Raw genomic sequence first — 13,542 nt, forward strand, 5'->3', positions numbered from 1 at the left:
GGCCCCGGTCCGTGCGGAGCGGGCCGGAAGCGCTCTCCTTCCGGCGGGGGGGAGTGGCGGTGGTGGGGGCGCTCGCTGGTGGCGGCCCCTCACGTGGGCGGCCGTTTCCGGGCAGGTTCTCGGGGGCGGAAGGGGGCTCGCGCTGCCGCGTGGTTGGTGAGTGGCCGCGCGCGGGGCTCGGCCGGTACCGCCGTTACCGGGCGGGGGGAGGAGGAAGAGGAGGAGGCGCCCAGCCTGGCCCGCGGGTGCGTCTGGCGGGCTCGCCCTGCCCCGCGCTAACGGCCGCCTTTTGTGTGACCCACCCACCCCCTTCCCGCACGCTCCTGCGCAGGGCGGCGGGAAAGCGTGAGCGGTCCCGGGAAACCGGCGGCCTCGCCTCCCCCCGGGCAGCGGGCGTCGTCCGCCGCCCCTGCCCCGCCTCACCTCCCTCCCTACGGGCGGCTTCCCTCAGCCGCTGCTCCCGCCTCGCCGGCGGAGCCCCGGCTCGGTTCCCCGGTCTGCTGAGGGGGCTCCGGGGAGCCGAACTCGCGGCCTCCCCGCCGGGAGCCCCGACAGCGGGCGGGCACTAACGCGCTTTATTTAAACGCCTCGTAGAGCGACTGGAGCGGAGCGGCTCTTGGGGAAGAAGCGGAAAGATGTCCCGGGACGGTGAGGAAGGTGGTTTAACGGCCTAGACCTGCGGGAGGAGCCGCCGCCGTCGCCTGGGCAGCGCTTTGGCTTCGGTACGCTGTTTGCGGCGCGGGGCGGTCTGTGGTGATTAGGTTTTGTGGTGACGGGGGATGCGCTGTCCGGCGCGGGAGCCGCAGAGAGTTAATTGCGAGTAAGTACTGCCCTTCGCTGGGAGAGAGGAGAGCTCGCCCAGGTGGGAATCTTTATCGTGCGAGAGGAGTCAGGGCACGTACCTTGCATTCTGGTTCCTCAGGATTTTCCTGATCGCTTGAGCTTGTAAACGTGCTGGTGGCGAGATTCCCTGAGGATACCGCCTCAAAGCTGCGAGGGAACAAATCACAGGTGAAGCAGGCGCGCTTTTTGGCTGCCCTCATGTTTCCCTGAACCTGACGCAAGGGTGACTGAACGGCGCTTGGGAGAAGCTTCTGAAAAGTGCTGTGTACAGCTTTACGTTAAAGGAAGCTACTATCGATTTGAGGTTATTTTAATGTTTTGGCTTGTAAAACTACGTTAGTGCAGAAACTGTTAGGTGCACTTAGCTCGGTCCTGTTGGAGGAGGGCCAACTGAAAATATGGTTGAAGTCAAAAGGCAAACAGTTGTTTCAGCAAGGAGTTTCATTAAAATATTTACATAACTTCATAAGCTGTATACAATTTTTCTTAATGTCGTATTACGTAGACACTGTGGTGTTTTCACGGCTTTGGTTTTGTAATCATTTTATCTCTGATTTTGCGCGGTAAATATGAATTGGAAACGGATATGTTTAGATTTCCAGTAAATTATTTCCAAAACATGCAGTGCAAGGTAAACTGTGCTGCTTTGTTTTGGTAGGAGAAAGTATATTTTATAAGTCTCCTCCTTTAAAATAACTTAGTTGACTTTGTTCAGGTGTGTGCACACCCGTATTGTAAAGTTTTTAATACTAATTGGAAGCCAAACATTCCGTTTTGTAGAGTGAGTCTTCTTAAATATCTCTATTAAAGCAAGCTTTGTAAGTGGAAATAACAGTCATGTCAAAAGCTTCTAGCTATTTCTAGATGTCTTGCATCAAGTAGTGAAAATCTTGTCATTCTTTCCTAAAAGATGCATATGGTAAAAATCAAAAGCTTATAAAACCTTTGTTATTATACTTGGATGTCAAACGACCTTTTTATTTTGGCACTAAACCCCAAGCTTTTTTGAAGCCTTTTCAGTTGATAGGTTACTTAGGCTAAATTTCACGTCAGTTAAATGGTCTTGCATATAGCTGTGTTAAGCTAAGCATGTGAAAAGCAGAAATTAAGTTGTAGTCAGATGTTTGTATAATCAGCTACGTTGGTTTTAAAAGAATAAAAAATTAAAAGGTATTTAAAACGTTCCTTAATGATTATCCTGATGATGTGTATACAAAATTCTGTAATACAGCACAAATTTACAGGTCAAAGTCCACTGGGAAAATCAGCTATAGGATTTTATTTTCCAGAGTGAATGATGATCGTATCCACCATAAAAGAATCACTGTTTGGATATTTTATTTAAAAATTTCTGGGTTTAGTCAGTTATTTTCTTTTTAATTTGTTTTTATTGATCTTTAAAATATGAATGTTGTGTTCACAACTTTTTTCGGTATAATTCAGATATTAAGAAGAAACAAAAAGTTTGTGTACCTGACAGCACAGACCTTTAAAGCTGAATATACATACTGCATACAGTGACATCTGGAAGTATTCAGATTACCAGCTCTATAAATTACCTGTTATAGAAAGTTGTGAGATGTTAAACCCCAACATGATAATGGCTTTGTGCTTGTCTCTCCCTTCCGCCTTTTAAATTGTAAGTAATTTTTACAATCACTTCTAGGAGTCATCAGACTGTGGATTCATGGCCTTAATTAACAGAAATCTAGGCACAATTTGTATGTGATGCTGAGTGTTGTGACATCAGCTTCTGGAGTTTTTTATGAATGAATTCAGAGGTACGGAGACAGAAGGAAGGCAGATTAAATAAAGGAACCTGTGGTGTAGTGTTTGGGGTTTTTTGGAGGTTGTTTTTTTTTACCTGGTAGAGTTAAGAGTACTTTTATCAGGATAGACATATCAAAGGTCGTTCAGAAACTGAAGAATGCATTTTAGTTTGTTTTGATTATTGCACGTCTGTTCTAGTATGTCTGTATGACTGACTTGTAAGTATAGCTATTCATGCTACCTTGTTTCTTATGCCTTATTAGATATGACTTAATTTTTCAGTCTTTTTTTTACTTTATATGTGCCCGTTTAATGTCTTTTTTTTTTTTTCCTCCTTGTTCTTTCTAGCTATTGTTTTTAAATGCACGGACTGGACTTTTTAGCTTGTAGTGGAAGTTTTCTTAGATTTTTGTATGCTGCTGTTACTAGTGAAGGCCTGATTAAACGCATGATTTTGCTTGTGCAGACTGTGCTATTAATGATGAAGTTGGTACATTGGCTGGGATAATTTTCTTCATAGCAGCTAGTATGGGGACATGTTTTGGATTTGTGATGGACACAGCGTTGATAACACAGTGATGTTTTGGTTACTGCTGAGCAGGGCTTACACAGAGTCAAGGCCTTTTCTGCTCCTCACACCTCCCCACCAGTGAGTGGGCTGAGGGTGCACAAGAAGCTGGGAGGAAACACAGCTGGGACAGCTGACCCCAACTGACCAGAGGGATATTCCATATCTCATGGTATCATGCTCAGCAGATAAAGCTGGGGGATGTTTGGAGTGATGGTGTTTGTCTTCCTAAGTAACAGTTACGTGTGATGGACCTGTGTGATGGACCCTTGCTTTCCTGGAGATGGCTGAACACCTGTCTGACGATGGGAAGCAGTGAATGAATTCCTTGTTTTGCTTGTGTATGCAGCTTTTGTTTTGCTTATTAAACTGTCTTTATCTCAGCCCATGAGTTTTTTCTCACTTGTAGCTTTCCAATTCTGTCTCCCATCCCATGGTGGGGGAGTGAGCGAGTGGCTATCTGGTGCTTAGTTGCTGGCTGGGGTTAAACCACGGCAGTCTGGGTTTTTGTTGAGATAAAGACAGTTTAACAGAACAGTAATGGAAGAGAAAATTATTATAATAATAATGGTAAAAGAATATCCAAAATAAGTGATGGCAGTACAGTTGCTCACCACCCAGTGATCGATTGCCCAGCCCATCCTGAGCAGTGATCACAGATTCCCAACCCCCCGGTCAACTCCTGTTTATATACTTAGCATGAAGTTTCTGGTATGGAGTATTCCTTTGGCCAGCTGGTCCTGTCTGTGCTCCCTCTCAGCTTCTATGGGAAGCTGAAAAAGTCCTTGGCTTAATAAAAGAATTACTTATCAAAACCACAAACGAAATATGTTATCAACATTATTCTCATACTAAATCCAAAACACAGCAGCTACTAGGAAGAAAATTAACTATCCCAGCTGAAACCAGGACAGTATCCATCCCTGGGGCAGTTGATTCCAAGTGTACTGGATGCCCCTCAAAGGGAAAGCAAACTGAGGCCTCTACCCTAGCCAAAACCAGCAAAGTAAATAATGTACAAATTAAATGAGACAGTTCACTGAGCTCTTCTGGCTTGACAGGAGTCAGCTATGTAAAAGGTTGCTTGTTGGCAGGAACTTTTTAGAACAAAACAAACCCCGCAACTTATTCCAATAAAGCACTGGAAGATGCAAATACTTAAGTGATCTTTTTCAATAAAGTTGTTCTCGGAGCAAAGACAATCAAAGCAGCAGCAGAATGTTTTCTGGATGCTAGAACAGCTGTACTGGATCAGTCTGCATGTCTGTTTAGCCTAGCATCTTTTCTCAGAGCGGATGCTAGTTTATGCATAGGAAAAAGTATAAAACCAGTAGCCTTCGTTATGAAGTTGCTGCTCTTTGGTGGAAAAGAATATTTGTTTGTAGTGTGTTTAATCAAATTAAAATTCTGAATATCTTTTTGCAGAGAATCAGAATGACTAAAAAAAGGAAACATCAAGAAGATTTCCAGAAAGTGAAATTAAAAGTTGGGAAAAAAAAGCCTAAACTAGAGAATGCAACTGATACTACCTTCAAAACAAAGGCCATACAAATTCCTGAGCAGCTTAAAGAAGATGGAGTGCTTCCTACGCAAAATAGAAAACTTAACATAAAGGTATGCTGTGGTATTACATCCTGAAATGACAGAAAATTACTTGTCATTTATCTAGGTTTACTATGTTTACTAGAGTTTAGGAAAAAAGATTATTTTTTTTAAAAAAAAACCCTACCTTAAAAAAAACTCATCAGAGTATCTGAATACAGCCTCTTTGTCCTTGACAATAAGTTCACCCTTTAATTTAATGGCTCAATTGCTGGACTAAGGGAAAGGTTTTCATCAGTGCAAAAACTACAGTTGCACACTGAATTATGTATCGGGGATTAACATTTTGTTTTTGAAATTTTTGGATCGTGACTTAAGGACAGGGTTTTAAAATGTAGACTTCCTGAGATGATGTTTTTAAAAAAATTTTGCATTTCTTTGGGTGGTGGTTCTGCTTTCCTTCCTTTGCATCGTTTTCTATCTCTTTCAGCTCTCTGCTTAAACTGAAGAAAGCTGTTGAGCTTAAGGTTTCATAGTTCTACTTTAGATAGTGAATGTGAGTGGACTTATTTTTGGTCATCCCTCTGCTAAGTCAGTAGGGTTGTGCAGAAACTTAAAAGTGAGGCGTATCTAGTTACCTGAAGGACAAGTCATGGTATCTTGTTTTTACTGTTATTGAATTTTGATGTTTTGTTCATTGTTATGATTTAAACTGATACTGTATTTGTTCTGAACATATTATGCTGTTATGAACAGCAGTACATCATAAGAATAGATGCCGTATTTCTGAGCGTTTAAGAAAAATGTACTGGAAATAGGTGGAGAAGTTCAAAGAACCCAAAGTAATAATGATGGCAAGTACATATGTTTCTTTTCTTGTAGGATCTGCTTTCACAGATGCATCACTATAGTCCTGGGATTAAGCATAATGCACTTCTTGGGCTCAAAGATCTTCTGTCTCAGTATCCATTTGTAATTGATGCACACCTTTCAAACATAATAAGTGAGGTTGCAGCTGTGTTTACAGACAAAGATTCTGGTGTCAGAGGAGCAGCTGTTCACCTGCTGCAATTCTTGGCTTCAAAAATAAGAGCGGAACAGATTGCTCCATTTTTTCCTTTGGTAAGTGCCCATCTCTCCAGTGCCATGACTCATATCAGTGAGGGGATTCAGGAAGATTCATTAAAAGTCTTGGACGTTTTATTGGAAGCATACCCAGCTCTTCTCACAGACCGCAGCATTATATTGTTGAAGAATTTTGTAGAGCTTATTTCTCACCAGCAACTCTCAAAAAGACTTAAAAGCAGAGAGAAACTTTCCTGGATGCTCTCTGTTAACCCAAATCGCAGAGTAACTTCTCAGCAGTGGAGGCTGAATGTACTTACCAGGCTCAAGAAGTTTCTCCAAGCAGTGGTAGATGGATCCAGTGAAATAGAGGATGAAGGGCTTCAAGAACAAAAGGATAGCCCTCGTTCTGTGAGGAACCCAATATGTGTAAGTTGGAAGGTCCATGCAAATAATCAGCAACGTATACAGCTGTTTGAAAACGGTGGCTTACAACCAAAGATCAACTCATCATTTAGACTGAGGTGAGATAACGTTCATTAATTTGGGAAATAATGTCATCTGTAAGATCACAATGTTCAACTGTGGTTTGTTGCTGTTGAAGACAACTTTAATTTTTATTGTGGGATTGTCCCTTAGCCATATTTTAGGGCATTTAGTGTAACGTGCAGTCTTACTGCAGTGACTTGAAAATATGGAAATAATCAGCAGATAATTGTGTATATCGTGAACTTTCCTGTTACCAGATAAAAGCTTTATTTTATGCTATTCGTAATAATTTTGAAAGACCAACTCTAGCATATTTTTGAATGCGAACTGACAACTACAGGTTGTTAAATAACTGACAACTACAGGTTATCAAATAGATCTGGGGGCAGGCAGGCAAATTTCTTTACATTAAACATAAGCTTGTTTCTTATACTGTGATAATGAGTTTTACTGAATTTTTGTGCTTTTACCTTCAGAAGTTTACCATAAGTTTAGGAGTCTATTTTCTTTGAATATATCTCCTTTTAAAAAAAAAAAAGACAGCATGATAAGATGTGTCTTGCTGTATGAAGTTCTCCTGAGTTTCCAATTCTAGATATTTTCAGTCAATTCACCGGTTTATATCTTTGCTATGGATAAAAGACATCTCACCTGAGACATGCTGATGAATATGGAAGAAATTATAGTGTGCTTAGTTACAGAAAGGTTTGTGTGTTTTTTAGTAGTACTCAAAATAGATGTGAGCTGAGGTTAAAGGAAAAATAACTAACCGTCTTTATTTCTCTTCCTCCTTTCTGATTCACCCACTCCTCAAACTAGAGGGGAATCTCCCACCCCACTTCATGGTACCTTTTAAACATTGGCATCCTCACGGATGTGCATCACTATTGATGTTACATACCTGCTGGTAGGAGACCTGGAATGACGACCTTAAAAGTGGAAACTGTTGAGCTGTTACACAGCACTTCTAATCCATAGATACCAAGGTGGTTTGAAGAGAAACCACAATCCTTGTTTTACTGCTGGCGGAGACTGAATAAGGCATGTAAAGCAGTTACGCTAAATTCATCTAGGAGGTCAGTGGCAGAAAAGGGTATAAAACCCACCGCCTAATCCATTGCTATGACTGTCTTGTATCTTTGAATGACTGAAGTGCAGAAGAAGAGCTGTTCTCTATTGGCCTGAATTATTAGCAGGTGTTTTTCATCTCTATTGTGGAGATACAAAAATGACCATTCCGTGCCCGCTCTCCTAGGCTTCCTCTCAGTAGATAGCATATTACTTATAGGTATGGGAAATTTACATTAAGCTAAGTAAAATGTGCAGCTTATTCTCATAAAAGTGGTTGTTAACATTGCATAGGAGTTCAGTCGTGACCAACAATATCTGCTGCAGGTAAAACTGTAGTTGGAAACTAGACCAGTGAAGGCCACTTGAGGCAGGGGGAGGGATTCAGTGCTGAGCACAAAACAGTCCTATGGACTTCATCTCTGCAGTCAGCAGCATACAATTGTGGACCACCATATGTCAGAGGATTCTTGTATTGTGCCCTGAATGATATGCAGTGTGTGATACACCATACCCTGTAATAGCCGAAGATGCATTGTATCCAAGGTCTAGGAAAATAAACTTTACATCTGGTGTCACCTGAACTGGATTCCGCTTTTCTGAGGAGCTAGATTTTGGTGAAACATCATGATCCAGCTGTGGTTATAAATACTTTCAAAAAGGCGTTTGCAAGCGTGAGGAGGAGCCAGAAGAATAGAAGGAAATATTGCTAGAATCCAAGTCGAGATTGGCAAAGCAAGCCGATGGCAGCAGAACAGAAGAATGGAAGGAGAAGGGGCATCTGCAGAAGGTACTAAAATGTTCTCATTTGATTGCATTTGTGCATATTTTTGTATATTAATTTTGCACAAAAGGCCAGTACAGTTTGGATTTGTGGATATCTGCGAAATTCTAAGAGTGGAAGTTACTGTGGTGGATGTTGTAGTTGTCACTGAAATCTTTTCTGGTAATCTGAAGATGTTGAGTTCTGTCTCTTCCAATCCCAACTGTGGCCTTCTACAGGCATTCCCAGGCCTCTGCTGTGGCCACTTCTGCAAGGACAGAAATTACTTCTAATAAGATGTTGCAAAACATCTGTAATGCTCGTTTGAGTACTTCCAAAATCTCAAACTGTATGTGTGGTTTTGTGTAAAGAAATCAATGCACGTATAGTTAAGTCCTAACTATAGGCAATGAGTTGACCAAACCATAAGTAACTAATTGCGGTGTGTATGTATTGATGGCCTCATCACTAATACTGCAAGTAAGTTTCAACTTTATTCTTTAAAAAGTAGGCTTTCATACACCACTAATAGAATGCTAAATTTTTAAAGTTCCTCTTTCTTTTTAATCTTACAAGTTCATTGGGTAGGGGTGGCACCTCATTGATAACCTAATGATTACAGAAAGGGATTTTCAGAATCAGTTTGCAGTATTAATGTTTAGTAAAAAGTGTAGATTCTGAGCTTGGAATGCTGGATGGTTCAACAATGCAAATCTTAAGACTTTATTGTTGTGTGTTAGGTCTTCCTACTGTGTGTGAATTAAAGACTACAATGAATTAGGAGACTATTAGAATATATCCTCTGCCTTATGTGCTGACTCTGCTGCTTTTTGCATCACACATTTCAGGTATGGAAAAATCGAAAGCCTTCACAACTTAAATGTGGTGATACCAAGGTGTGTCATCTTTTTTTGAACTGGAAGTGGTGCTGAAGAGAAATGGTAGAGCTTCTGTGTCTGCTGAGAAAAGACAATATGAAGCTGCAGAGAAAAGCAAAGAAGACTTAAAAGAACAAGATGGAAGACAAAGCATAGTGAATAAATATGTATATCGAGTGACCTGTGCATAAGATATAAAAGGAAAATACACTTCATTTGCTCCACTGAGTGTTTCTTTGCTGCAATTGGCAGTGAACACAAAAAAGGAGGACAGTGTCCTGGCTTAGACTTTGAGCCATAAAACCTTACTAACTTCTAATGACTTTTCTTATTTTAAGCAGCAAAAAGTTGTGTCCTTATTTTCTGTTTCTTTTATACTTCCTTGACTTACCTTTGCTGAATTTCTGTTGTCCACTCACTGTCAAATGGCAGATATGTTACAGTTTTCTTTTGTTTGGTCCTGCTTTATAAAAATATTGGCATTTTAAAGAAAAATGACAGCTTAAGGGGTACACAGATATCTTGCCACTCCTCTCAGTAGTATTTCATACCGCTATGAATGTCATATGCTTTGTAGTGCTTCTGGGAGTCACCTTATGATTAAAGAATAGTGATAGCAGATATGTGACAAAAAGATTAACGCTTTAATTGACATCACACCCTCCCAGTTCAGTGAATACAGCGAACCCGTATTGCTAAGGATATCGCACTAATCAAATGCGTACTGGACAGATTACAGTAATGCTTTGTCATCATCTGTTACTGGCAGTTGGATTTTATTGACCCTTTTTGTTGTTAACCGTGAATATTTGGAGAAGTCTTATCTTGAGAAATGTGGCTTCTTGAAAGCTATGCCAAGTATTCTTGCCCAAATGCTTTCGGCAGCTGGGTGGAGTATCCCTTTTGGCATGGATTTTTCTTTCTTTTTCCATCCCTTGTTTGAGAAAAGTACTGAAATGGTTGCAGGGTGTGTGTGTTATACTTTTGTAGGAATCTTCAAGTGTGTGTTGCCAGCTTCTCAGGTTTCATTCACTGTTTAATGGGGAGATTTTTTTTGTGTTCCAGAAATAGATTGCTCGAATTCTGGAGCTCTGGAATACACCTGTGACATCAGATGTTATTTGCAGAGAAACAATTAAAGACTGCTACTTCAGAACTATTTCAGCCGGTTACTCACATTTCAGAATCTCAGCTGAATTCATAGTCCTGTCATGGCATAGCATTTACAGGACAACCTGGCTTTTTCTGTGAGCTTATGGTCTTGGTATCAATTGGCTTGTCCAGTGAAGCTCTAGAATTCATTGGGGTTCGAACTGGAAGATGGGATTTGTCTGCTGTGTCTTTAGATGACTGAGAGTTAAATGCCTGAGTTGGAACCATTTGCCCTAAACTCTCTTTATAGTCTGAAAGAAACTGGTGTCTTTACTGCAGTGTCTGTGGCATAGAAGGGTGACATAGAGCAGCAAAAAAGGGACAAATAAGCCATATTACATTAATTGCATACATTGGTTGCTGCATTTAATACTAAGCTTAATAAAAATTTAAGATGTCTGATAGTTTGTAGTAGATAATAAAGATAAAACTAACACTTTTTTTTCTTATGACCAGTGCTGTTTCCACTTGTCCATTTTATTTTTTGCTGGAAATCTATATTCTCTCTCCCATCTTGCCCTGATTGAAAAAGAGCCTGCATTTGTCTCACACTCTTTTTATTCCTTTACAGATGTCTTCTCCCTGCTTCTTTTACAGTTTGTTAATACTTGGGTTTGTTTTGATTTAGTAGTTTTCTTGAGATACCAATTTCAACCAGAGAGAAACGACAGAGTGAAGTTTTCTATTATGTTCATATTATAGATGATCACAACAGCATGAGAAATGTAGCTTTATAGAAGGCTATAACTAATTGGATAACTTGAAAATGACAGGATGACCAGGAAAAACTGCTTTACCTCTTTAATCCAATACGGAATTAAAATATTTCTAAACAGAACTTCCCTGCCTGTCTGTGGAAAGAAAGTGAATGGTTTTTCAGATCCTATTTTGGGTGTATATGTAAAGAAAAAAATCACTTGGAGACTATCACTGAAATAGAAAGGAGTTTAACAGGAGGTTCAGTGTACGATTTTATGTGTATTAGAAAGTTAGAATTATCATGGGAATTCCCTGCTGTGAGTTAGAAAACAAACTAACGGAAAACCATGCCCGAAATCTTCAGTCAAAATTATTGTTACCTTTTTTTTTAAGTTCTCTTGTTATTTGGAAACCCTTTCAGAAGCTTTTGTATTGCTTAAAATTAGCAGGAGTTATTCAGCAGTTTCTTTCTTTTAAGAATCTTTTTTTTTTTTTTTTTTTTTTTTTTTTAAATGGATACAAATTGCCTGGATTCATCCAGGAGCGGGATTTGGTCATTTGTGCTGATAATCCCTTTTGAAACATGGTGTGTTATATGGTGGTTGAGGGGCGGAAAGTCCTTGGCTTTTTTTGCTTTTTGGGAGGAGTTCTTTTAATTTAAACTATATCTCTTCATTTTTTGATAACTTTTGTTTAACTTCATTATCAGATCATTTTTATAATTTTCCAGCTAGTTGCACTCCAGAGCATTAGAGTTAAACATCAGGTGGGAACCGAAGTTATATTTTTGCAGAATTATATTTTTTTTCCCATTAATATGAACAACCATAATGTTTATTACAACTGGAGATCGTTATTAACTGTAATAAACCTCATGCATTTGACAGTACCTTGTAGTCAGTTTCATTATTTTGCTGCAAGGAGATTAAAACGTAAAGCTTTTTTATTTTGTTGTGCTGAGTACAGTGAATTCTTATGTGTTGGTTGAAGGTGATATGATAATGCAAATCATATTTCTCCACTTTATAGACTTTACATGTAACAATGGGGAAAGAAATACTGAAATCTTAAGACGTTGTTACAGAAGCATACAAACTTGCAGGGAGACTCGGGAGCAGGTCTGTTGTAGATAGTTTGAACTCCCTTTTTTTCTTACTGAAATATCTAGCAAGAAAGCAAGCAAATATTTAATGTATTAAAAAAGTAATTTTTCCTGTTATTCAGAAAGCCGGAAAGTGGTATTTCTCCAGTCTGTTTTTAAAGGTGTGATCTTTATCTTTTTTCTCTCTTTTTTTTTTTTTTGTTTGCTCTTGTTGTTTAGGTCTCTGGTGAGCGTAATGGACAGTGCAGAAAAAGGCCTGTCCTCGGCTGAAAACTTAAAAGGTTTCATTGAGATAATAATTCCATTACTGATTGAGTGCTGGATTGAAGCATCTCCTGCACAATCAGCTCCCATTCTTGGAAACCTTTTGGAATCAGAATCTCAGCAGCTTATGCAGCAAGTGCTTAGTATAATACATTTATTGTGGAAACTCACAAAGCGACATGATGAAACATACAAGATGGTAAGGGAGAAGTGATCTGTGGCATAATAATGACAGTTCATTTTGTTTTGATCAGAAGCTAGTGATTTGGTGATTGGAAGTAGTGGAAATATTTTGTTAAGAGACAAAAGGCCTTGGTTTTAAGTAGAATTTGAGTTTGGATTTTGTCAAGTCTCTTACTTTAGAAAAGAATCTGTTGAACTGAGCCATGAGTTCACTGATAGTCTCACTGATATCCCTCTTGGCAGGCTGCGGCACGAAAACTTTTGAAACTGAAAGTGGTTTTGGAGAAGAGGAGCATTTTGTCTCCTGGATATCCTCTAGAATATAAATTTGAACAAAGTGTAGAATGGAGTTGTTTGTTCCTTGGTTTTATGTGTTGAAAAAATTCGGAGGGTGGGGGCGTGTAAATGAACAAGCCCTAAACCCTTGGAAAGTTAGGGATGACAGTGATACGAGATCCTGTAATTGCTTGGTGCAGCCTACATTGTTGTGTCATGATTGGTAGTATCACAAGACACTGAATCAAAACCTCAATAAGAATTTTATAAAATATCCTTGAAGGTTTTTTTGCCTTAATTATTTGGTCTGTCTTTTACTTTGATAAATGAATTGCTGTTTTTTTGTAACTTAATGTTGCTCTTCTGAAGATTTTTGCAAACTGGAAAAAGAACACCGTTTTCTCCATTTTGGCTATTGAGAGTAGTTGGAAGGAAGGTCTTGACAGCTCTTTGTTTTACCTGTGTATAGGACTGTAGGTCCATTTGCTAAACAAAAATCTACATATAGAATAATTACGGGGAATCATTTGTGGAATCCTTCCATTAGACAAGAGCTATCCAACATACACAGCCAGAGGGATGGATTCAGTGTGCCTGAACAAAACATGCTGTTCCCCTTTCATCTTTTGTAGAAAGCCTCTTGGAAGCAGGCAGAAAGCAGACTGTTGGCCAGGTAAATACTGTGGCAGCCTGCTGCCCCTAGCCTTTTTCTTTAGGATACTGCAGAGCTGCTGCCCTTGGCCATAGGGTGCCTGATTTCAGTCACATGAAAGGAGTGCTCCTGCGTCAAGATGTGCTGGTTTAGGCATATGCAGTTGCATTATAACCTTGGGATGTTTTGGATAAAAAAATCTGATTGTCCATACAACTTTTTTTTTTT

At 39.8% G+C, this 13,542-nt stretch overlaps 1 protein-coding gene across 4 annotated transcripts in view; it reads left to right on the top strand.

Annotated features, from left to right (window-relative positions):
- The first annotated feature begins 59 nt into the window (after positions 1–59).
- TEX10 (testis expressed 10) overlaps positions 60–13,542 on the top strand; it is a 60,275-nt gene continuing 46,792 nt past the window's right edge. For 2 of the 4 annotated variants that reach the window (XM_063326360.1, XM_063326363.1), the window contains exons 1-5: positions 60–156; positions 595–722; positions 4,607–4,795; positions 5,606–6,312; positions 12,159–12,402. In XM_063326360.1, coding sequence (XP_063182430.1) covers positions 4,616–4,795; positions 5,606–6,312; positions 12,159–12,402 — 1,131 coding nt within the window. In that variant the 5' untranslated portion in view covers positions 60–156; positions 595–722; positions 4,607–4,615. Of the gene's footprint in view, positions 157–594; positions 821–922; positions 1,012–4,606; positions 4,796–5,605; positions 6,313–12,158; positions 12,403–13,542 lie in introns of all 4 variants that reach the window. The other 2 variants (XM_063326362.1, XM_063326361.1) reach the window with 2 other exon arrangements.

Source organism: Chroicocephalus ridibundus, chromosome 2 (assembly GCF_963924245.1).
Source record: "Chroicocephalus ridibundus chromosome 2, bChrRid1.1, whole genome shotgun sequence".
Taxonomy (NCBI): Eukaryota; Metazoa; Chordata; class Aves; order Charadriiformes; family Laridae; genus Chroicocephalus; species Chroicocephalus ridibundus.